Source organism: Nicotiana tabacum, chromosome 17 (genome assembly GCF_000715075.1).
Source record: "Nicotiana tabacum cultivar K326 chromosome 17, ASM71507v2, whole genome shotgun sequence".
Classification (NCBI taxonomy): domain Eukaryota; kingdom Viridiplantae; phylum Streptophyta; class Magnoliopsida; order Solanales; family Solanaceae; genus Nicotiana; species Nicotiana tabacum.
The window spans coordinates 100,355,881-100,381,343 of record NC_134096.1 but is presented as its reverse complement, the minus strand read 5'-3'; the positions used below and the strand labels follow the sequence as shown (position 1 = coordinate 100,381,343).

Below are 25,463 nucleotides of genomic sequence, written 5' to 3'. Positions count from 1 at the left end.
AACTTTTATGTCATACTCTCATAAATTTTGTATTGTAGTAATTTTTTTTTCAAGTGACTTTATTTTCAGTGTAGTAAATATTTTACGAGAAATCACTTAACTTTTTAAGAGAAGATGATCTCCTGAAACTATTAAAATACTCAATTGCATCACATTAGTGACATTTTTGAAAAAAGAATCTATATTTAAACTTTAATATGATTACATTTATTAAAAAAAAAAAAGGAGATGACCAAAATGGCATCCGGGGTAGGAATAGAGAATTGAAAAATCAACTAAAGACAAACAAGGAAAACCACGCAAATCCAAAGGCGGACTCGTCCAAGTTTTGTCAAACCCCTTACACACGCCCTTTAATGTGTCCTTAGCCACCCAAATCTAGTAATCCATGTTTTTGTACTACTACTAAACCCATTACTAACGTCTGTTCCTTTATAAAGTAAACCGCGTGCATTTGCTTTGGTCTATTATTCTCTGCACCAAAAGCAGCCAATCCAAATTGACACACACCCTTTACAGTTTCTTTGTCATAATTCAGTATTTCCTCATGTCCCGTCTCCAACAACCATCAAACTTGTTGGTTTTGTTGGAATCCCAGTTTCCTCCTTTGACACCTGCTATGTCAGCTCATTAGGTATGCTTTTCTTGATCTTCATTTTCTTTCTTTGTTTTGCTTATTCAGTTACTACATGTATTCTGTTCTTGTGAATTGATGGGGTTTAGGGGAAAAAGATCCTTACTTTCGTATGTTTGCTAGATGCGCGAACTGGGGTTTTAAAGTACTTTGATTTTGTTATGGCACCAGTAGAGGGAGTAGAATGAAAAGAATCGCGTGATCTAGTCTTTTACCGTTATTTTTGGACTGCACGCTCTCTTGAAAACTGAATTTATTGGTTTCTGTCTCATAAAAGAAAGCAAAGAAGACAGTACTGAAATTGTCTCCTATCGAGATAAGAATGAAGGATCATTGTAATTTGTTAGGCTAAGTAGCAGTTCTGAGTCTTTGTTAGCACATTGTCCACATGGAAACTTGAAGGTGCATTTTGGCCCCCGTGTTGGAGCTACAAGGTTTTGTTAAATAGGCTAATGTGATTTTCTATAGCCAAACTAGGGGACTCATTGTGGTCTTACACTGTTAGATGACATCAAATAAATTAGAATTTGACCACCGAGCAATGTATCTGATGCGAAGCCAAATGGGGAATAGGAGACGGATAATTCTTCAGGGGCTGTGGTTTATCTTACCTGATTCTTTTTGTCCTTATTTATTTTCATAGATATGTGTTTTTATTTTAATCTACTTCATAATCCTAAGTGAATGGATTTGCTGAAATTTCCATCCTTTTAGGGGTTTTACCCAAAGCAAAGAGTAGGAAATAGAAGCAACCACAATTCTTGGATCACAGCTAAAAGGGATAGGTGTGTGGAGCAATTTGTCTTCAGCTGATGCTCCCATACGCTTACCCAGTTCAATTGACAATGTGTAATTTTCTTCCTACTGTCAATGTGAACAATATATCAGTGGGGAGGGTACTCTCCTGCTGATGCTCGGTGCTCTCTACTTGCCAAATTTAATTGACAACGCGTAATCTTTCTTCCTTCAGCTAGTATGAATAATATTATATGTTCTGCTAAGTTTAATATTTTTCTTCCTTACTTCAATCTTAATTTGGAGATTGATTGGAGAAGGTGCATTATTCACTTCCGAATGGATACTTACATTTGTTATGACAGCTAATCTCCATCCCAGTCTCGCAACATGGTCAAGTTTCTTGCTTTTGGGAAAAGATTGAAGAATGGTTCATAAAGCTGATTTAGTTATTATTGGCATCTGTGTCGGTGTGGCTTTTGGAATTCTCATTGCATCACTTGTGTTTTTTGGAATTCGGTGGTACAAAAGACGTGCTCGTCTTCAGCGCCAAGCAAATGAGCGATGTATAGCAGCTCTTCCAATACGGACAAATGGACTCAATACAAGCGTTGATTTTAGTGCATCTCTGTCGAGTTCTGTTGCTATTAATACATCAGGATTTCCGGCCACAAATTCACAGCCCAGTTGGTGGAGTCACCCTAGTAAAGTTCACTTTGCTTCAGCATCTGGAATACCAAGATACTCTTACAAGTATGTAATCTACAGCTCTAAAGTTTAACATCTGTAGTGGGGAAATTACCTTGTATGTTCAACAGCTTTTCATGTTATTGTATTCTGAATAGTAACTAACGGAAACTCATCAATCATGGTTCCTCTTCTCAATGTCTATTGATTAGCTACTTGCCTTTTTTTTCCACTAATGAACCTATTGGTTTTCAAACATGATATTAATGTGTTAGGAAATCAGGATGTTGAAGAATATCTTGAATCTGTAATTGGATTTTATTTTTACTTCGCACTGTGAAAATAAACTTATTATTGGTTACATTTGTCTCTATGAATTGCCCATTAAATTCTTAACAACTGCCAACTGCTTGAGCTGGTCTTTTGTGGGACTCCAGGGACATTCAGAAAGCTACCCAAAACTTTACAACCATACTGGGTCAGGGGTCTTTCGGCCCAGTATACAAAGCTACAATGCCTGCTGGTGGAGTGGTTGCTGTGAAAGTTCTTGCTACGGACTCAAAACAAGGAGAAAAGGAGTTCTTTACAGAGGTGTGGATTGCTTGTTAACTTTTTGCCACGAATATACCACTACTGTGGCTTCCATGTTAAAAGTTCCCTTTTATTTTTGAGATTTATTTCCTGCCTTTAACATGCAAATGTTGTTCACATATATCATGAATTTTGTTCGAGGTATACAATATTTCACATTAGATGCATAAGGGTACTGAAAAGTGGTTACTCCACTAATTATGTTAGAACTTTGGGTTGGATACCTAGATTCTCTTACATGCATTGAGCTAGCTAACCGTTTGTAAATCTATTCCTCACGCGTGAATTCAATCGTTTAATTCATGTGTAGACCCTTAAATTGGATTGTATGTACGGGAGGGTATTTTAAAAATGCAATGCCTCACATCAGGTGTTGAAGGACATTCAAGACGGTTATAAAGATTCTGGGTTAATCTACTCATTACCGAACCTACCCATTATCTTAATGTTTTTGATTAGACACTCAATGTAGGTTCGCAAGTGTTGATGAACTATATCAAATTTGTACATTGGTCCTGAAAAATAGGTTTATCTATCTTATTCTATTATCTTGGCCCCTCTAAGAATTTAGTTCTGCATCTGCCACCTTATTTTGGGATAAAAAGTGGTATCTCAATTGAACCTTTTATCTCGTAAGGCAAAGATGATGTGAACTCACTTTAATGTAATGGATTTACTTGGGACATCTTTAGGGGAAGTTCCTATTTACAATAGGTAAGAAAAAGGCCCAAAAAAAAATACCATATAGTTTCTGAAAGTCTTTTAGAGTTTCTTCTAAGCATATTGATTTCCAACTCTCAGATAGTACAATAATGCATCTTTACACTCCTCTATTTGTATTTTTCAAGAATGTGATTGTTCTGGATCAAGTTCTGATTAGATTGGTGTTTGTGCAGGTAACACTTCTAGGTAGGCTTCATCATCGGAATTTGGTAAATTTGGTTGGCTATTGTGTGGATAAAGGACATCGCATGTTAATCTATGAATTCATGAGTAATGGAAGTTTGGCAAACCTTTTATACAGTAAGTGTATTGCTCCTTTTTGTTGATAATATTACTTTTATTGGAGATAACTATTGATCAGAAACTTCTAGATATTTTAATCTTCCTAGTTTCCCGCAGATGTTTATTGTCATACAAGATTGTTTTCCAGGCAGCTAAATTTAGAGGTGTAATTATCATTTAGTGAATAAGAGATATTTTTATTACTGGATAAATCTAAAGGATTCACTTATACTGAACCAAGAAGGTGTTTGCAAAGGTGTGATTTTGATATATAAATCAAGTAAGCAAAAGAAATATAAGAGAACATTGAACCTCGTCAACGAATTCTCATTGCCTTAAAAAATATCCTATTTCTTTCTCTCCCTTCATATTAACCGTAATAAGGGGCAGGCTTTAGAGTTTTTTTTTTTTTTTTTTTCTAGTTCTCATATTACTTAACCTCCAACTTGCCGTCATCTCTGCCGCTACTATCGACAGTTATATCCATCCATGTATATGTTATACAAACTCAAACTTTTTTGCAACTGAACTGCCAATTCCCGTTGAATCATCACTTAAAAGGAAAGGAATCTGGAGTGGATGGTCAGTAAATAGAAAAGAATCTGAATGTTAATTGTCTCTACATTCAATGGAGCTTCTTGTTGTCCTTCTGTGTGGTTTCTCTATTTTTAACCTTTTGTCGACTAAGAAGAGGTGATGAAATTTCTTCATTCTGCACATGTTCAGGTGAGGAACACACCTTGAGTTGGGAAGATCGGTTGCAAATAGCCCTTGATGTTTCACATGGCGTTGAGTATCTTCATGACGGGGTAAGCTTACTAACCAATTTGCTTGTATTTTCCATGGTTACAAAACTAGTTACTTATTCTTTGTTCACATTTCTTCCCAACAGGCGGTTCCCCCAGTGATACATCGTGATTTGAAGTCTGCCAATATATTGCTAGATCATTCTATGAGAGCTAAGGTCAGTGGATCACGTGTTTATATCATGCTAATAGCGAATTAGTTGACAAGTGCAGACATAATTTTGCTGCTATTGATGTCACTAATAAGTTACTTCCTCTGCATATAGGCTGATGTCATTGTCTTTTCGAATATTTACCTCTCACTTTATAACTAGGTTGCTGATTTTGGGCTGTCAAAAGAAGAGGTATATGATGGCCGCAACTCAGGCCTTAAAGGTACATATGGCTACATCGATCCAGTGTATATATCCACAAGCAAGTTTACGACAAGGAGTGACATCTATAGCTTTGGCGTTATCCTTTTTGAACTGATCACCGCTATTCATCCACATCAGAACTTAATGGAATACGTAAATCTTGTAAGTTTCCATATCATCCCAACACAGACACTTACCTTTTATGTTTTCGGATGCAAATTTTACATTCTTATATTTGTTCTTGACTTCTTTATCTACCAAGGCGGCTATGAGCTCAGATGGGGTTGACGAGATCCTTGACAAGAAGCTTGTTGGGACATGCAGTCTAGAGCAAGTAAGGAGTCTTGCTGCAATTGCTCACAAATGCATACACAGGACTCCTAGAAAGCGTCCTTCCATGGGTGAAATTTCGCATGCAATACTGAGAATAAGACAGAGGCGCCTTGTCAAAGAAGATACCATGTCCTTTACAGGATACGACAGTTCAAGAATGGCAAGTAGGATAGAAAATCAGCAGGTTGAATTAAGAAACATGGCCAGCATAAATGAGAGAGAAGCAGAATGAGCACTTTGTCTTTCGTTCCTTGTTTCAACGCTTGAGCTTATTTTTGCAGCTTAAAAGATATAGGAAAGTCATCATGCAGAGTATTGAATCAACAAATTGGCATGGAATTGTGTTTTTGGATATGATTTAAGTTATATACACTAACAATGTAAAGCTTTTTTATACCATTAACTTAATTTTGGATATGATTTAAGTTATATACACTAACAATGTAAAGCTTTTTTATACCATTAACTTAATTTAACAAATCGTAACATGTTTCTTTCTTTCCACATCATTAGTTCATGCTTATTATGATACTAGTTTCTCCGCACGTGTATGTTAAGTTATGTAATACATGATTTTGTAAAATAAAAATAGTATTATTAAACTAAGCTTTGAATAAATAATTATACATAAAAAAAGATAAAGTAAAAATTTCTATGAATGATCAATATTGATCGTCCTGTGATTACTTCTTTGTCGGGGTTTATCCGTTGGATATATAGGTACTAATATTAATAATTATTACTCTATGTCCCTTCAAACATTAGCAATTTTATTTATTGATCATGCCATTTTATCTATACATACATGCCAAGATATGTTTTTACCCCAAGATGGAAATATGTTGAATGGAAATTTGTTGCATTCTATACAAGGAAATTAAACATAGCAAAATCATGACAAACACGTACACAAAAAATCAGGTAAATCGAACAAAGTTATTAGTTATCGATTAATATTGTACTTTTGTCACAATTCGTATACTCATCACATAATAAACTTAAAGGAAATAAATGAAAATTAATTGTAATATTATATGTTACTACTTGATAAAGATGTACATAGTGATAGATCATTCAGATAATGTTATTTATACCTAAAAAATAAAAAGATAACCGACACACATGTACATATAATTATATACATGTGTGTTTACATGCATGTGCATCTATATATATTCATATATATTATATTGGGCAGCCATGTGCACAAGGTAATCCGCGTTCACGCAGGGTCCGGGGAAGGATCGCATCCCAAGAGGTGTAATGTGGACAACCTACTTTTATGCTAGCATTATGACTTATAATACTCTTTATGTAGTTTCCGAAAATATAAATTTTATTTTCAAAAACTTGAAGAATTTATGTCCAAATTCACAGTCAAAATTAAGTACTTTGACTCTCATACTTCAAACTATACTAATCTTTTTGTAACGGAGGGAGTAATAAATTTTACAAAACTCACGATAAATGGAGTTTTATACAGTAAAAACCTGATTTAATTGTTATTTTCTCATCATTTTGATTCTGATGTCATCTTTTTGGCTATACAATGTCAAGACCACAAGTATCTTATATTGGAAGTGACGAAGGAATTTCCACAAGTATCAAACAGGAAAATGCAGTTGTACGTGCAACAAGGCCATATGGAAATTTTTCTCCAACCCTTGACATACTTGAATGCATTTTATATAATTTTTCCTTTGTGCCTCTTTATATATCTTTAATTTTGTTTGCATCTGCCCTGACTTTAATTTGATACTATTTGCTTTGACCATCTTTACAATTTCACACCCGGGCACTCCATCATCAAATCAGAGGCTTTAAATATCACTATTCTCTATATTTATATAAATTTGCTTCCGAGAAAAGTGCACTGTGCAGCCTTTGCCATTTTAAAATGTCATTTCCGCTTGGTGTAGTATTTGCATAACATTAGCAACAAAATCACCACTCTAGTCAGGCATTCATATTATTGACAAAAAATACCACATGCATAGTTTTATTCTTTTCTTTTTCATTTAAAAAAATTGAAAATTTGTTGTATTACCTCAAAAAGAAATTGGTAGTGTCTTACTCATTATCCAAGTCACAGGATCCACTTCTAACTTTGAGTGGAGACCCTTGTTACTCTTTCAATTTCAAAGAGAGACACTCATTTTAACGAAACGGTGTCAACATGCCCAACTGTGAATTTTCCATTTCAAAGAAATTTGGTGCTATATTTCTTTGTATAAATAAAGAAGTAGAGATGGAAGAATCACTATATGTCGTATACAGAATTTCGGTATATCGTGCTCCTGCGATTTCAAAATCAAAAATGCTATACTTTTGAAGAAAATATTTTTCCAAACTTCTGTCTAAGTCACATTGGAAACGGAAGATTTGATTTCGGAAGCAATTATCTATTGCAAAGTCAAACAATTTATGGGGAAGAAAAAATCAACTTAAGATGAAAATATGCAACCTTTCATCTTAAGACACAACTCTTCACTAAAATATTTTATTTATCTATATTTAAAACGTTAATTTTTTATCTATTTAAAAGGGCATTTAAGTCTTTTAACTTTTTTGTTTTGAGTTTTCCACTTTTATAATAATATAGATTTAAAAGGGCATTTAAGTGTTTTAACTTTTTTGTTTTGGGCTTTTCACTTTTATAATAATGCCAGTCTCTATGTACGTGCTTTGCACGTAAATTTTCAGTCAATTATTTACATAGAAGAGCAAAAAATTAAACTTAAGGAAAATTATATACGAGAAATAATTTTATTTGAAGATATAGTCTTTTTTTTAAGAAGTTTGAAGTATCTTCGGTCCATTATTTGCTTTTTAAAATAAATTTTATTTTATATTATATTTTTTAATTTTTAAACAAATTTTTTGAACCAAAAGAAGCAATTTTTGAAGATATGGCCATAAGTCATTTAAACAATTCACCTCAATTTATACGATAAAAATTGAGTAATTACATATACTTATTATAACCTCTAGAGTTTTCATAGAACAATTTAAATACAATAAGATTAAGATAAACTCAATCGTAATAAATAATATCACATTATCAACAAAACTCAAAGACATTAGAAGACAAAAGAAAAAAAAATAATACTCCATGTATAAAAGCCTATCAATATTTTTGCATCGATTCAAAAGAATAAAAAATTAAACACAAAACTTACACTTCATAGAGAAATTAAAAAGCTATACTTTTGTGATATATATATATATATATATATAGAGAGAGAGAGAGAGTCAAATAGTCATGTAAGTTTAAAGTTATACACAATTAATCGAACTTATAATTCAACAAATGTTCTATGTGTTAAATAGCAAACTCTAGGTTCCATGTGAGTGCTTTGCGCTTATATTTCCAATCAATTATTATAAAACGTATTTTAAAAAGATAAATTTTCAATTGCATGTATTCACCAAGTATATAGATAAAAAATAATTAAATATTTCTTGAACCTTCCAAGATGAATGATTAAATTAGATAATTGTTGTACTTGTTCTAGATAAAAAAAATAATTAAATATTTTCTAAGAGGAATGTCCTACCTATAATAGGAAAAGGTGCAGAGGCGCGAGCATGATGTATCTGATAGGCTACCTTGAATCTACGGTGAGAAAGAGAACTGAATTAGAATCACAGGGCAGATGCAGTGGTCATTAACTCTATTTTTTCACGTTATTTTCTTCTAAAATAAGCTACATGTTATCCTACAATAAGCTACATGCTAATCACTACAGATTCCAAAGAAAAAAAGAGGGAAAAAAAAACAAAAAAAAAGAATCTAGGGAGAAAACCTTAGTGTGGTGTAAATCTTAAATATTAGACATAGGCCTACGAAAGATACCAAAAATAGGAGAATCGAACTGATAAATTTATACTTCATTTCAGAGAAGTCTTGTAGTTTAATTCGAAAAGGAATTCCTATCATTGGTTAATTTACAATTAGATCCTTAAATTATATAAATATTTAAGGGCATAAAAGTCGATCAATATTTCGAGGATATTTTAGTCGTTCAAGATTCTGCATAAATTATTCGTGTTTTTATAATAATATAGATAGATAGATAGATAGATATAGATTGTAAGCTTCATTACTGGCATCATTTTGCACTTCCACTAGGATGTACATTGTCGCAGACGAGTTAGCCATCATCATCGCAAGGGGAAGAAATCCTCTGTAATCAGGAAATTAGTTCAGTTTCCTGTTTCTGAATGAACAACCAAAGGATTTTTTTTGGTACCATAGATGTTTGGCTATAAATAAGGAGTATGTTCAGCATTTGCAAATAATGGTTTGGTCATAGATCCTCTCGCAGATATGCAGGGTAAGATTGCGTACAATAGATTCTTGTGGTCCGGCCCTTCCCGGATCCCGCGCATAACGCGAGCTTAGTGCACCGGGCTGCCCTTTTGGTCATCATTATTTGCAAATATTGAACTTCTGTATTTTGAAATACCGGTGAAATAGTGATTAAAAACTTGAGTATTTCAAGTAAGATAATGTTTTTCTGATAGAACTTCAGCCTCTTTTTTCAAGTAAAATTTATGTCCAAAATCTCAACTTTTAAATATCTTTTTTCAACTTAACTTCAAATACTATTTGTTTCAACAGTAACCAAAAGGGAAGGATTCAGTAAAAGTTCAATCTTACAGTTGAAGTTTTGTTACTAGACTGCCACTCAATTATCAATACTTCGCGATCCCTCCATTCTAATTTATGAGGCGATTTTGGGTATATGATCCTCTATAGCCCCTCAAAATTTTAATAGCTCATACTTTTTCTCAGTGACACAAAATGTCCCTCCGGCCCAAACATATTACATCTAACAGCCCGAAATGTCTATTTTGTATATATTTTGTATAGTGACAGCCTATTTTGTATATATTTTGTATAGTGACAGTGTATTTAGTATATTTTTTGCATAGTGACAGTCTATTTTGTATATATTTTGTATAGTGACAGTCTATTTAGTATATATTTTGTATAATGACAGTTTATTTTATATATATTTTGTATATTGACAGTCTATTGTATATAAATTGTATAGTAACACTCTATTTTTTATATAATTTTTGTATAGTGAAAGTCTATTTTGTATAGTGACAATCTATTGTATATAAATTATATAGTGACAGTATATTGTATATAAATTGTATAGTGACAGTCTATTTTGTATATATTTTGTATAGTGAGAGTCTATTTTATATATATTTTGTATAATGACAGTCTATTTTGTATACATTTTGTATAGTGACAGTCTATTGTATATAAATTGTTTACTGGCAGTCTATCTAGTATATATTTCAATGTTATGCATAGTTATCTGTGAAAGAACAATCATAAAATTTCTAAAATTCAAAAAGTGTATCATGTAAAATTATTGTATAAAAAGTGTATCATTTATGTATACTTAATATATAATGTATAAGAAGTACATATTCAGTGAGTTTACATTAAGTATACACTTATTATATAATATACTTAGTCAGTATACACTGAATTATACAGTGTCACCATCCATTCTGATTGTTGTTGTGAAGAAGGAGAAACAATGTGAATTAAACAGAAGAATTGAGTTGTGAAGATTATAGAATTTGTGAAAAAATATATAAATTGAACCAGGGGAATTTTGTAAGGCAAGATGAAATTTTGTATAAAATGAGAATGGAAGTGATGGAATAAAGAAAGTTTTGGAGTTTTGGCCTGAAAAGAAGTGTCGAGAGTTTGTATTATTGATTTTTATTACATTTTTTTGGGTGAATGATTTATTTCCAAGAAAGAAGACAAAATTGACAAAATATAATAGATGTCATTGTTAATGTGTTGTTTATTAACCATTTTCAACAAGACAAGATTGACATAATATAATAGATTAATAAATACTGGAATAGATTCTGGATCAGAATCCTTTTCAAAAAAAAAAAAAAAAAAAAGAGAAAAGATGGTAAGATTGTTTCTATGACAGTTGACTTGATAAATTTAATTTGAAGTAGTTAAATTTATCGTATCTCTATTTTCATCGAGACATAGTTAGTAGTTACCATTCTGGAAACATAACCGAGTATTATAAGGATTTATAGACAAATAAAAAGTATTATGAGAACTTAACCTCTTGTAAATAGTAAAAACGGGAAAAAAGAATGCCGGTTAACATAATTTATTTATTTTTGGCTACATGTTGTAATGTGCAATTGTGGGCTAGCGGTTGTTTATAGTTTTTGCCGAGCGGCTAACTTTGTCAATCTCTCGGAAATTTTTGATTGAATTCAAAATTTTTAAAATTTGTGGTTTAAAACAAGGCACCAATATTTAAAATGGTTAGTTTAATTTTAAATTATTTTTAGATAAGTATAATTCTTTTCTTGATAGGCAAAAAAAAATGTTATGTCACATCAATTGGGACGGAAGGCGCAGTTATTTTACCTTAGCACATCATCACCAAAATAATATTTCAAAAAGAAAAAACAAATTTGGCGCAATTTATGGAGTGTCTCCATAGGCACAAATGAGCAACAAGAAAAATCTAAAGCAGCCACTTAACTGCAGTAGTTTCAATCTTTGCCTAGGGCATCAACTAAGAGCCTGTTTGGGTTAGCTTTGTCTATACATACATATAAATATACGGATCGCCGTCTCTGTGTATTTGTTCCTTCTCGTCGTTCTTGTATGCAGCTGTTACTTTTTCCAAAACGAAAATTGTATTAGTATAAAATTATAGATGTTTGGACTGAATTTTGTTGTGTGGTTTTGGTATAAGAGCGGCTGACACGGTGGAAAATGGTAAGGATTGTGAAGAGTCAACATGAAGTGGACGATTATGAGTTTTCTTCCCGAAACGGTATGTGTATAACTTATACGATACATATGGACATGTATGCATTTGCTCTTGTAATACTGGTTGCAGTGAAAGTAGAAGGGAAGAAGGCAGCAAATGCTGTTCGTTCCAAGCACTCTGATGCTGAGCAACGACGAAGGAGCAAGATTAACGAGAGGCAAGTTTTCTTTTTTTCCTTTTTTGTCTATAAAGAAAAATTTATTTTTATTTTTCTATAAAGGATGTCCTTTTAGCTTCGGTTCCCCCTTCCCCGAATACAGTCGAATAAATTGTTTTGTGAAGTCACTGAAGTATTGTAAGAGGGGAAGTATTTTCATTTTTGCATATGGTAGGGTGGGTGGTTAGCTATTTGTTTCTCAGGCAACTGTTAATTTTATTTCTGCGAGCATTGAGTTATCCTGTTATACCTGAGAAGAACATTTGTCAGGGATTTATGCATTCGTTCTCTGTATGTCATCGAGGACTATATGTTCTCTTCGGGGCAATGCAAGAAATGTTTTTTATTAGCTTACCATTGCTCTCTATATAGCCTCCAGCCGATAATTAAAAATAATTATATAGAAAGCGTGCAGCCATGGTACTTGTAAATGGAATCACTAGGTAGCCATATATAGTAATATAGAAAGTTTGCGTACTTGTAAATGAAATCACTGGGTAGCCGTATATATCTCTGCCCAAGCGAATTAATTTGAATATTTAAGCCATTTGTTGGTTGGCTTCCAATCCAGTAAATATGAGAATTAGCCGCGCTTCAATAAACTTTTAAGCTTCTTTAGACAGCCGTCAATGATTACTGCATGGTAGTATGTGTGAAATATGGACATTGGGCCTAACTCAACCCCAAAAGCTAGCTCATGAGGGGAGCCAGTTTCAAGTGTTAATTCGGTTGTTCAAAATGTCAACTCATGGGTGAGTTGTTTGTCTTCATTCTAATAGGTCCTTACGAAGAATTAATGTTACCATTTTGGTGTCATAGTCTAATGATACTGCTTTACATCTAAAATTTTGATGATAGACCTCAATTATCTCCAAGAGTCTCCTTAAAGTCGATGATTGACTTAACATCAGTTTCACCATTTGAATTGCGTAGATATCCTTGAGTGACTTCCAGATCAGTTTGGCTAATAAATGGCTTTATGAATCAAGTTCCATGGTAATCGATAATGTTGCATTTATTTATGCCTGTAAGCTAAGAAGTGGCTAGGTAAGGGAAACAAAATAAAAAACAGTCAAGCAAATAAAAAGTTTTTCCTTCTTTACTATGAAACCTTTTGGTTATTCTTGCTGAAATGAAGCATTTTTTGTCATTTGTTGGGTGAACAATTTAAGCTTTTGCTTCTAGCCGTCAAGGATAAAAGTATTTTCACATATGCTCTTTCTGTTCTAAGAGGACTCTAGGTTCTCTTATGGAGCTTCTTCAATATTGTCAGTGTCAAAGGCTGAGTTATGCTCAATTCTTTTCAGATTTCAGATTTTGAGAGATCTCATACCAGAAAGTGATCAGAAGAGTGACAAAGCTTCATTCTTGTTGGAGGTGTGACATTTCACTTGCTTGCCTATACTGCTGTTTCTTCAATCTCTTACATTAGGTGATCACAAGGCCCAGCTTCAAGGTTTGGTACGAAATACAGGTTATACAGTATATCCAGTTTTTACAAGAGAAACTACAGATGTATGAAGGAACATACCAGGGATGGAGTGAAGAATCCTCAACGTTTATGCCATGGGTAAGATCTGTGTGATGCTTAATTCACTTACATTTCTATTAATGTGGAGAGCTTGTTGGTTTCAGTGGTTTGCTACTTTGCATACAACTCTCGTCTTTTACTCTTCTCTCATTTACTCAGTTCATTTGTTGGCACATTCCTTTACAGAATTAGTTACATTTCCTTCTGGTTTATATCTGAGCATTAGTACGACATTCTCTCCGTTTCAGTTATTCTGAAATTTGTTTGTTGTTCACGGTTTGTCATTATGACCTACCAGAGTCAAGTCTTGGCACATTCTTGACTCCAAGACATGTTGAAGCCAGAGAAACTTAAGGTGGATTTTCCTTAATAGGATACTGTAGCTGCTCTCTGTATGATGCCCTTCTATGTTGCTAAGATTTTGTGAAGTTGTTCTTGCTTGGTCTGATAGAAATTCTGTTTCGACCGAAAAAAGTTGTAGTTTGAATTTCTTACGGAGCTGGACCTTCTGGAACTAACAGGACTTGCCAAGTGAATGAATAGAGTATAAACTTGCTTAATATGTCATATGGTTTTCAGCCAGTAGGTTACTCATGGGCTGCAGGAATCCTGATATGTCCTAATGTTTGTCACCTGATGCATCAAAATTCAGGTTTTGTTACGTATCTGGTCAATAATAACAAGCATATAAATGTCATGGGTTGCTTTCTATCATCGACCCATGACCCCTTGGACGCGCCCCGTGGCGTCCCGGCAAGCCTCCCAACGCCTAGCGCCACGGTCGGCCCCGTGGTCTCGGCAGCGCCAAGTGACAAGCGAGCATGCGCCTCTGTCGCCCCACCGATAATCAATGCCAGCGCCCAGCGGCTGGCCAATGCCATCAGTGCCGCGCGCACCGACAATGCCGCGCGCACAAATCATCCTGTTGCCATCAGCGCCACACACCCAGACAGTGCCCCGCGCGCAGACCCAATGCCAAGCACCAGCGCCCAGCCGCTGGCAGATCCAAATAGTGTCGCGCGCGCCCACAGCAATGCGCGCGCAGACCCTGCTGCTCAAGACAAAGTTGCTGCCATCGGACTTGCTTCCATAGAAGACTAAGTCATTTTCATTGTAATTATAGAGTAGTTTTACTTCATTCATTTTCAGTGTGCTTCTACAGCTTTCTTAGGTCAACTCATGTAACTTTGATTTATTTTTTTTAAGCATTATTAAGGGGGACCAAAGCATTCAAACATTCAAACATTCAAGCATTCAAATAATTCTCTGTACTGGTGTCTCTCCCCCCGACACCGCATTGTATCTTGTAATAGCTTTCATCATCATCATCAATACAATCATCAGCTTTCATCATCAGTTGCTCATTTTTCGCTGCTCAATTGCTCACGACATTGGTTTTCCCGTACGGCACTGACAATCTAGTCTAGCGTACGGCGAGGACCTCAGTTGGCGCATAACAACCGCACTGACATCGGTTGCTTAGCCTTATGTCGTCCTTCCAAGGAACTTCAGGAAGGCGCCGCGTAACAGTTGGTATCAGAGCCTAGGCTCGACATCGGACGAGGGAACTCATTGCCATCATCATCACCATTTCTGACCATGGTGAATCACGGGGATCGCATCGCGACCCTAGAAGAGACGGTTGACGCATTACGGCCCATCATGGATACGTTGCCTGATCTAAAAACCAGCCTAGTGCAAAGGTTGGACGACCTGGACCGCAAAATGCGGCAGGCCGAAAATGACATAGCAAACATCAGTCAAGACTCTAAGGAAGACCGGCAAACGGCTGCCGTCGAGGCAACCAAAATTCATGGCCAATTCGAGGACCTCCAACAGGAGCGTGCCGAGGATTTAGCCCATCGGGAACTAGAGGCAGACAGACTGACAGTCATGCAGCAAACCATAGACAACTTGACAGGCCAGCTCAATGTTGTCAATGCTGCACTACAAAGCCTGCTCAAAGGAGGCGAAAACCACATCAGGGGTGCCATGAACATTGCCCCCATTCCACAAAAGCTGAAAATTCCGGAGCCCAAGCCATACAACGGAGCCCGGGATGCTAAAGAAGTGGAAAACTTCATCTTCGACATCGAACAATACTTCGATGCCGTTGGACATTTGGAAGAATCCAAAAAGGTAGCAACTGCTTCCATGTATCTTCAAGGCGATGCAAAACTCTGGTGGCGAGTCAAATACGAAGCCATCAGGGCCGGTGAAGATACTCTCCAGACATGGGCAGAACTGAAGGTCGCCATACGCCTGCAGTTCTTCCCCGAAAATGTGGAATACAATGCACGAAGAAAGTTGCGTGAACTCCGCCACACCAGGTCGGTGCGGGACTACGTGCGTGAATTCTCCGCACTCATGCTAAACATACGGGATATGGGGGACAAAGACAAACTATTTGCATTCATAGAAGGTTTGAAACCTCATGCTCGTATGGAGCTGCAAAGACAACGGGTAGATACCCTGCCCAAGGCCATTCAAGCTGCTGAGTGCCCTTGGGGATTACCAGTTGGAAACTCAGAAGGATAGGCCCCAGCCGCCTGTCCGAGGGGGATACAACGGGAGCCAACCTAGCAACGGTGGCCCCAACAGAAACGGAGGAGATCGAGGTGCATCCAAATCCAAGACTCCTTCCTCAAGCAGTAACACTACTGCATCAGTCAACAACCATCAGGGGAGAAAGCCCCCATCAGAATGCCGTCATTGCGGCGGGGAACATTGGAACAATCAATGCCCCAATACACAAGTCAATGCTCAACAAACTGTTGGCGATGACGAGTCAGATGCCGACGACTTAGACGGTACCGATCCAGTAGGTGCCTTCAACGCATTTGTCGGCTCCATTCATGATACCTTGGCGGGAACCAGTACTGGCAACCCCAAGAAGAAGACATTCCCAATCGACAAGAAAGGGAAAGGAAAGGCGAACGAGAGACCTCCCACATCACAAAAGAGGACCTTAATATTCGTTGACATGAAAGTAAATGGCAGACCTATTCGGGCATTGATAGACACGGGTGCTAGCCACAACTACCTGGCCTCAACTCAGGTGCAACGCCTCGGTCTAGCAGTACAAAAATACAAGGGTCGTGTCAAGGCTATCAACTCTCCATCTCAGCAAGTGAGTGGAATAGCCAAAGAAGCGCCAATCCAGCTTGGCCCATACAAGGGAATATTTGACCTACGCATAGCTATCATCGATGACTTCGAACTGATAGTGGGATTGGAATTCCTCAGGCAGACCAACACAATCCCGGTACCATATGCCAACATGCTCCTAATGATGGGAGACAACGAGGCCAAACCCCACACCATACCGTGCATATCCAAGAAGATGGCCGCTGGAAACATCACGGCCATGCAGTTTAAGGAGGGAATCAACAGACCTGAACCCACAGTTCTGGCTGCCCTCAACATCATCAAACAGGCATCACATCATCGGGGTCCAACAGCTCATGGCGCCCCTCATTGTGTGAAGACTTGTCAAGCATTCCCAAAGGACAAGTCAGATCACCCAGCACAAGCAGGACTCTTGGAGCCGCTACCTGTCCCACAGAGACCTTGGGAAAGCATTTCCCTGAATTTCATCACAGGATTACCCAAGGTCGGAAATCATGCAACCATCATGGTGGTAGTAGACCTATTTTCCAAGTATGCTACCTTCATCGCAGCCCCACAGAACATGTCGGCAGAAGAAACAGCTCGACTCTTCTTCTCCCATGTTGTCAAACATTGGGGTATGCCCAGCACCATCATCAGTGACTGCGACCCACGCTTCACTAGCAAGTTTTGGACCCAACTCTTCAGTTGCCTCGGATCCAAATTGAGTTACAACTCAAGCCATCATCATCAGCAAACACATGATCAAACAGACCGGTTCAATGACATGCTGGAGGAATATCTCCGCCAATTTGCTACCGGGTCACAAACACATTGGGTGAAGCTTCTGGATGCTGCTCAACTGTGTTTCAATTCACAAAAGTGCGCCCATACAAACAAAAGCGCTTTTGAAATTGTTACCGGACAGCAACCGCTACTCCCACATAATGTGAATGCACCAAACATACCATCATCTCATCGAGCTGCCAGTTTCTCTATAGAATGGGAACAAACTTTGAAGATAGTGCGGAGCTATCTTGTCAATGCCCAAGACAGGGCAACGAGGCATGCCGAACAAAACTGTCGCTTTGCCCAACATCAAGCAGGGGACAAAGTGATGGTAAGAACCCCGAGGCGAAACTTGTTTGCAAAGAGGACCCAAGATCCTCGCCTATTGCCAAGCTACATCGGGCCTTTTTCCATTGAAAGGCGCATCGGGAAATCCACATACCAGCTGAACACACCAGCCTGGTGGAAAATCCATCCAGTCTTCCATGTCAGCCGCCTCAGGCCATTTCAGAAATGCATGGAAGATCATTCAGAAAGACATCTCACAGCACCGAGGGGAACAGACCTCCCAGTCATCAAGAGCCTGACCAATCATCATCATCCTGCAGGTAAGGCTCCGAGGACGTCGCCAACTCAGGTGGGGGAGAATGTCATGGGCTGCTTTCCATCATCGACCCATGACCCCTTGGACGCGCCCAGTGGCGTCCCGGCAAGCCTCCCAACGCCTAGAGCCACGGTCGGCCCCGTGGTCTCGGCAGCGCCAAGTGACAAGCGAGCATGTGCCTCTGTCGCCCCACCGATAATCAATGCCAGCGCCCAGCGGCTGGCCAATGCCATCAGTGCCGCGCGCACCGACAATGCCGCGCGCACAAATCATCCTGTTGCCATCAGCGCCGCACACCCAGACAGTGCCCCGCGCGCAGACCCAATGCCAAGCACCAGCGCCCAGCCGCTGGCAGATCCAAATAGTGTCGCGCGCGCCCACAGCAATGCGCGCGCAGACCCTGCTGCTCAAGACAAAGTTGCTGCCATCGGACTTGCTTCCATAGAAGACTAAGTCCTTTTCATTGTAATTATAGAGTAGTTTTACTTCATTCATTTTCAGTGTGCTTCTACAGCTTTCTTAGGTCAACTCATGTAACTTTGGTTTATTTTTTTTAAGCATTATTAAGGGGGACCAAAGCATTCAAACATTCAAGCATTCAAACAATTCTCTGTACTGGTGTCTCTCCCCCCCGACACCGCATTGCATCTTGTAATAGCTTTCATCATCATCATCAATACAATCATCAGCTTTCATCATCGGTTGCTCATTTTCCGCTGCTCAATTGCTCACGACATTGGTTTTCCCGTACGGCACTGACAATCTAGTCAAGCGTACGGCGAGGACCTCAGTTGGCGCATAGCAACCGCACTGACATCGGTTGTTTAGCCTTACGTCGCCCTTCCAAGGAACTTCAGGAAGGCGCCGCGTAACAATCTGTATGTTAAATGTTTGAGCCTTACTTTTAACTTGCTCCAGAATTCTCAAAATAATCAAGTGAAGGACTAATTGATGTGTTCCTAGTTTGCTGACAACCTTTGGATTTCGAACAGATTATGGTTAGAAGTCAATAATTCTGAAGTAGTTATTGTTGCTACTTAATTTGGATCCTGTTCCTGTGACATGGGAGATCTCTGTGGTGAGCAGGTTGTTGAATACCTTAAATCAGACACTAGCATCCATGGGAGTGGATATGTCACAGGCCAATCTTAAAGTGCAGCTTGACGTTGGCAAACACACAAATAGCAACATCATTAAGTAGTGGTGAGAATATTGATATTTTTCATAAAAGGCTTAGAACAGAACAAATGTAGTATGGGATTATGCCGGTGTCTAGATTGTTCTGCATCTGATTCTTCCTTATCAGTTCAGTTGTTTAGGTGGGGAGACAGTTGAAGTGGCTGGTGGCTCTGCACGGGATGGTTCATAATCTTCTGAGGCTGCTACTTTTATTTATCACTCCCAAATTTCCCTGTTGGACATAGCTTCCATTTGAATATGAGAAGTTGCTTTCATTTTAAGGCTATTTGATTTAGATGTTACATCTCGGTTAATATTATTTGTAAATACTGCCAGTGGTAATAGAAAAGTTTCCATAGCGCATAATTGTGTACAATCAAGAAGTTGTGTGGCACGAACGAAGGCAATATGTATCAATGCTTTGTACTAGGATAACCTCGAAAAAGAAAATTCAAGTGAATATACTTATAAATATAGAATTTTATATTTCCTATATGAGAGGCGGATCCGGCACGGAGGTGCTGAGGTAGTGAGATGCACGTAAAAGAAGATTATGGCTACATAAATAGAGCATCTTCAGTTGGGAATTATATACCATATTGCAAATTTGATGAATTGAATAGCATTCAATATAAGATGCGCGCAAAAGAAAGTTGTCCTGCTAGGAAAAGTTATCACGAGTATAAGCAGCAAATTATAATGCCATTCAAATGACGAAAAGCTACATAATAAGAGGGAAGAAACACTTTTGGTGGAAGAGGAGGCATGTTAAATCCGAACTGCAATGGTCCTTAATATGGTATATTGTAGGTAGGAATTAATTATACATGAATATTTTTTGCTATATGTTTGGTTCGTGATATTTAAAATTAGTATTATGTAGTACTCATATTTTAAACGAAATAAAAGTTTGTTTGTTAATTATTAGCCAGAAGAGAAAGTATGTTAGAATGGGGGCAAGTATAGTTGTTGTAATTCATGTCTTAGTAGTAACATTCACTTTCTAACTTCATATTTTGTCCCCATAATATATTAGTACTACATAAATTCCGCCATAATCAATGCACAAACTAGTAATGAGGAAAGGAAAAAATAGTAATTAGACATCGTCATAACGTTGTTAGATTTCATATAGAAATCAAATCTCCTAACCCAAACAACAAACGACTTGTTATGTAAAGGTGTTAAATTAAAAGGTCCAATGTTCAAATTCCTTCACAGTGAATTTTTCTTATGCACTACTTATTTGAACCCAACATAAAGTAGGTACTCTATAAAAAAAGCCGGCAAAAAGACACTAGGTAGTCACTTTAAATAATCACAATTTACAATATGTTTAATTATAGTCACAATTGCAGCACCAAAGCAAATTAGCAGATTGATCACCCGAGGAGAAGTAAGGCAGACGTCAGCCCTGACGTTTAGCTCCCGTTTAGCCATTGGTGTTTGGATACTTTTTTTTCAAAATTGTTTGATCAAGGAATATGATCTGTTCCCAAAATCTGGTTTAGGGTAGTTTTTGGTGAAATTTTTTCTTCCACTCACAAAACTTTAAAAAAATTTCATAAAATGCATGTCCAAACATAACTTCAACTTTTAAAAATTACTCCCTCCGGTCCACAATAAGTAATTTTTTGGAGTAAATAATGTTGGAGTATGTGTTAGGGGTAAATAATATTGGAGTATTGCCCTTGCAGTAAATAATGTTGGAGTATGTGTTAGGGGTATTTATGTGAAGAGATAGTAAAGGTTAATATGGTCAATTACATTGCTAATTAATGTAAAAATGTAGATTTCTTAATCTATGTGAAAACATCCAAAAATCACTTATTGTGGACCGGAAAGAGTATTTTTTAACACAACCTCAAAAACTCTTTTTTTTATGTTTCAACCAAATCTACGTCCAAACGCTAGCTTAATTATGAGCAAACTTCAATTATGGACAGCCGCTAGCCACAAAATTTCGGTATGTATTTTATAGCCCAAAACTAATTAAAAGGCTATAACCAAGAATCCTCCCCATCTTCGCCATCCTTGGGTTTCATCTTCGTCTTGGGCCTTGTCGCCACAGTCGCATCCCCTCAATTTGGACCTGGCCCGGTCCCACCCTCATCCAACACAGTTTGGATCTCCTCCGTCCGGCGCAAATACTCGGTAAATTTCTGAGTAATCGCTTCCTTAATCTTAGAGTTTTTCTCGTATTTTAAATGGGTTTTGAAGTACTCCAAAGCGTTAAGAATCAATTTTAAGAAATACAATCACCCACACCAATCAATTTTTTTTTTCACTAGAAAATATGGCAACCATACAAATATACCAAATAAAAGCAAATACTCACCAGTGAAGAAATGAGGGAACTTGACAGGCAAAATAACAGATTCCTGCAAAGCTAGCTTAGCACTTTCCAACCCGGCAATATCATTCCACTTAATATTAGGTTTTTCCCTAACAATCGTGGACGGTGAGCATTTCTTTTGAATATTGGTATTATTACAAAATATATATACAAAATATACTATCGTCATATATAAAAATTATACAAAATAGATTGTCACTATACAATTTATATACAATAGACTATTACTATACAAAATATATACAAAAATAGACTGTCATTATACAAAAAATATACTAAATAAACTGTCACTATATAAAATATATACAAAATAGACTGTCACTATATAATTTATATACAATAGATTGTCACTATACAAAATAGACTGTCACTATACAAAAATATAGAAAGGTAATACCTAAATAGACTCACTATACAAAAATATATACAAAATATACTATCATTATACAAAATAGACTGTCACTATACAACAAATATATAAAAATAGACTATTTCTATACAACAACTAGAGTGGGTTTCTCTAGTGGTGAGCACCCTCCACTTCCAGCCAAGAGTTTATGAGTTCGAGTCACCCCAAGAGCAAGGTGGGGAGTTCTTGAAGGGAGGAATTCGAGAGTCTATCGAAAACAGCCTCTCTACCCCAGGGTAGGGGTAAGGTCTGCGTACACACTACCCTCCCCAGATCTCACTAGTGAGATTATAGTGTGTTGTTGTTTTTGTTGTTGTTTACTGTCTCTATACAAAAAATATACAAAATAAATATTTTTGGCTATTAGATGTAATATGTTTGGGCCGGAGGGACATTTTCTGTCAATGGTCAAAAATATGGTATATTAAAATTTTGAGGGGTTATAAAGGGTAATTTTCTCCTTAATAATTATTGTCGTTTGGAAAAGGGCTATTTGAGAAAAATACTCAAATTAGCCACTAAGCCCATGGACTAGCCTACTAATCTTTATTGACTTGGGCCTTTTTATATTGTTTTCATCGGTCCAACCCGAAACCAACCCATTTTCCAATTCTCTCTCCTTTCTTCTTCTTCTTCTTCTTCTTTCTCATTAGGTTAACCTAATAGTGCCATCGCGAAGCTTTTCCTCTGAATTCGGTCAAAGATGAGGAAGCTAAAAGCTCATGAGCAGAAGCTTCTAAAGAAGGTGGATTTTCTACAATGGAAGAGAGAAGGAGGTCACAGAGAACCTAATGTCATGCGTCGCTACCACGTTACTGGCCGAGACGACTACAAAAAGTATGTCTTTTTATTCTCCTGTTTTCATTTTAGTGGCTTAAAGAGCTATTTCTTTATGTATTTATGTTTTCTTTTGTGTGTGTATGTTAGGTACTCGGGTTTATGCAGAATGGCGCAGAAGCTGGTGAATATACTAAAGCAGATGGACCCGAGAGATCCTTATCGGATTGAGATGACTGATGCCCTTCTGGAAAAGCTGTCAGTGCTTTAGCCTTATGTTATTCTGCTTTGTGTATTAAGTTTCAAATTTGGAGTGCCTGAGAGAGTATTTGCCAAGTGATACTAGTTAGGGATGCGATATCAATTTGTTTGTGTAGGCTAATTGCTTTAGACCTATGATTTTGCTTAGGATATATAGTTAATGTGGCACGCACGATGAGAAGAAAATGTAGCAGGAGTCAAGAAAACCTTAATTTGTTGTAGCTATTTAAAAAAAAATCTCCAACTATTAAATTATTGTTTTCAATAAATAAACGTCAGATACTAGGCAAACATGTTTTTTTTCTGAAACAGTTGAGAACTGTATATCTCGGCCTCTGATCCTCCTTTTGCTTGGTTTCTATGTATTATATCATATGAGCTTAATGGATAGATGGCGATTAGCAGTATAATGTATGCGCACAAACGTGTTTCCCCATCTCCCTTTTTTCTAGTTTGAGAGATGAGTTTTTATTGCTTTTGGTTTTTCTTTTGATAAAGATCTTTTCTCGATCAATTCAGTAATCTGTCTTTATTATTGCCACAGATGTCGTGTGATTACAAATTCTGATAGATGTCTCCTTAATTCAGGTATAACATGGGTGTAATAACTACGAGGAAAAGCTTAGCTGTGTGCGAGAACTTATCAGTTTCATCCTTCTGCCGGTAAGTGAGCTCTATATTCCATATTAAGCAGTTCTATGTGGATCAGAAAATGCTCTAGCCCACATAGCTTCCAAGCATAATCAATCATTCTGCAATTCTTTACGGATTACTGATCTATGTTACTCGGACTCTTCAAAAATGTTGTTGGGTGCGTGTCAAATCCTCCAAATTTAGTGCATTTTTGGAGGATTCGACACGGGTGCGGCAGCACTTTTGGAGAGTCTGAGCAACATAGTTACTGATTGAGACAACATTTCAAGTCACCGTTAGTTGCCCATAAATGGGATCGTGTTATTGCATGATATTGTTATGGGTGCTAAATAGATGGATGTGCTCTTCATTTGCAGGCGTAGGCTCTCCACTATCTTGGTGCGGCTGAAGTTTGCCGAGCACATGAAGGAAGCAGTGACTTATATAGAACAGGGTCATATTCGAGTTGGACCCGATACAGTTACTGATCCAGCATTTCTTGTGACAAGAAATATGGAGGACTTCATCACGTGGGTAGATACATCCAAGATTAGGAGAAAGGTCTTGGAGTACAATGAGAAGTTAGATGACTATGATGCAATGAATTGATGACCGGTCAGCAATTTGTGAAGCATTCCAGAATAGAACGATAGAAAGAGAAAATATTCTTCTTGGCTGGTGTGAGAGTTTGCCTATAAGTTTACCTCATGCTAGATTGTCTTATGCAACCCCTCCATATTTTTGCTCCTGAAGACTGTTGAAGGTTTATGTTGCAGACACATGATATTCAACAGTAAAGTTTAATTGAACGTCGTATTTTTGCAGTTTCTACTGAATGGTAGTATAATAGTAACTTAAATCACTCTACGTCCAGTTGTGGCAGATGTGTCATGATTTTGTTAATCATCCAGATTGGTTATTTGGAGTTCAATTTGTTACCTTAGTACTAGTGTCATCTACACTTGAATTTCAGCCGTCATCTTGTATTGTATTGTGGCTGAGGATGTTTACATTCATATATTGCTGTTAGCTGTGTTTTCCTAGTCTATAATTTCTTTTTTTTACTGGTATTCTCCAGGCTTTTCTTTCTTCTCTTTTATATTTTTTATATCTTTATTTTTGCGAGGGTTGGTTTTGCTAGCAGTTGTTTAGGTACTTTGTAGTGGCTATGGGATCTTATTTGTTTTTCCTAAGTATAGGTACTTTATTTGCTAAAATTGGTGATTTTAAGTTATGCTGCATGTTCTTTGGTTGTCGGTTTTCTTACAAATTCTGTGCTTATGCTCTCTAGTGCGATTATTTTTCTTGTGCAAGGGTCTCCTTATTGCTCGCTTGGCTGCTAGAATACTGCAGTCCATTTACTTAGGATTTTAGGGAGGATCGTATGTACTTTCTCAAGGACATGAAGAACGCTATACTCAAGGTTATCCCATTATAATGCGCTAGGTAGGCAATATTTGGCAACCCAAATAATAGCTAACTTACATTACTAACTCCATCCATTAACACTCCTTCAATGGTAACTTAGTTATGAATCCAGTCCTACTTGGTCAAACTAAAGCCAAAAATCCAAGTTGAAATTGCAGAATATGATAATGGACATGGTGAGGTGAGGCTGTGTACAGTGGAGGGGCATATATTGAACTATTGCACAATATTGCCGA

The 25,463-nt window shown here is 37.1% G+C and overlaps 2 protein-coding genes across 2 annotated transcripts; both read left to right on the top strand.

Annotated features, from left to right (window-relative positions):
• Positions 1 to 487: 487 nt before the first annotated feature.
• Positions 488 to 5,540, top strand: LOC107772483 (calcium/calmodulin-regulated receptor-like kinase 2). The gene is made up of 8 exons (NM_001325136.1): positions 488 to 634; positions 1,735 to 2,122; positions 2,494 to 2,647; positions 3,544 to 3,670; positions 4,379 to 4,461; positions 4,545 to 4,616; positions 4,773 to 4,976; positions 5,077 to 5,540. The coding sequence occupies exons 2-8, from the start codon at positions 1,797 to 1,799 to the stop codon at positions 5,377 to 5,379; spliced, it is 1,269 nt and encodes a 422-aa protein (NP_001312065.1). The 5' UTR covers positions 488 to 634; positions 1,735 to 1,796; the 3' UTR covers positions 5,380 to 5,540.
• Positions 5,541 to 21,365: 15,825 nt separating this feature from the next.
• On the top strand, positions 21,366 to 24,825 carry LOC107772482 (uncharacterized). The gene is made up of 4 exons (XM_016591986.2): positions 21,366 to 22,965; positions 23,056 to 23,163; positions 23,755 to 23,829; positions 24,177 to 24,825. Exons 1-4 carry the CDS (start codon positions 22,832 to 22,834, stop codon positions 24,406 to 24,408), a joined length of 549 nt encoding a protein of 182 aa, XP_016447472.1. The 5' UTR covers positions 21,366 to 22,831; the 3' UTR covers positions 24,409 to 24,825.
• The last annotated feature ends 638 nt before the right edge of the window (positions 24,826 to 25,463 follow it).

Excerpts from the sequence above, each read along its gene's own strand:
- LOC107772483 (NM_001325136.1), top strand. The coding sequence starts at position 1,797 with ATGGTTCATAAAGCTGATTTAGTTATTATTGGCATCTGTGTCGGTGTG. Across the intron at positions 3,671-4,378 it reads TTTGGCAAACCTTTTATACA|GTGAGGAACACACCTTGAGT; the intron begins GTAAGTGTATTG and ends GCACATGTTCAG. Across the intron at positions 4,977-5,076 it reads TAATGGAATACGTAAATCTT|GCGGCTATGAGCTCAGATGG; the intron begins GTAAGTTTCCAT and ends TTATCTACCAAG.
- LOC107772482 (XM_016591986.2), top strand. The coding sequence starts at position 22,832 with ATGAGGAAGCTAAAAGCTCATGAGCAGAAGCTTCTAAAGAAGGTGGAT. Across the intron at positions 22,966-23,055 it reads GGCCGAGACGACTACAAAAA|GTACTCGGGTTTATGCAGAA; the intron begins GTATGTCTTTTT and ends TGTGTATGTTAG. Across the intron at positions 23,164-23,754 it reads GATGCCCTTCTGGAAAAGCT|GTATAACATGGGTGTAATAA; the intron begins GTCAGTGCTTTA and ends TCCTTAATTCAG.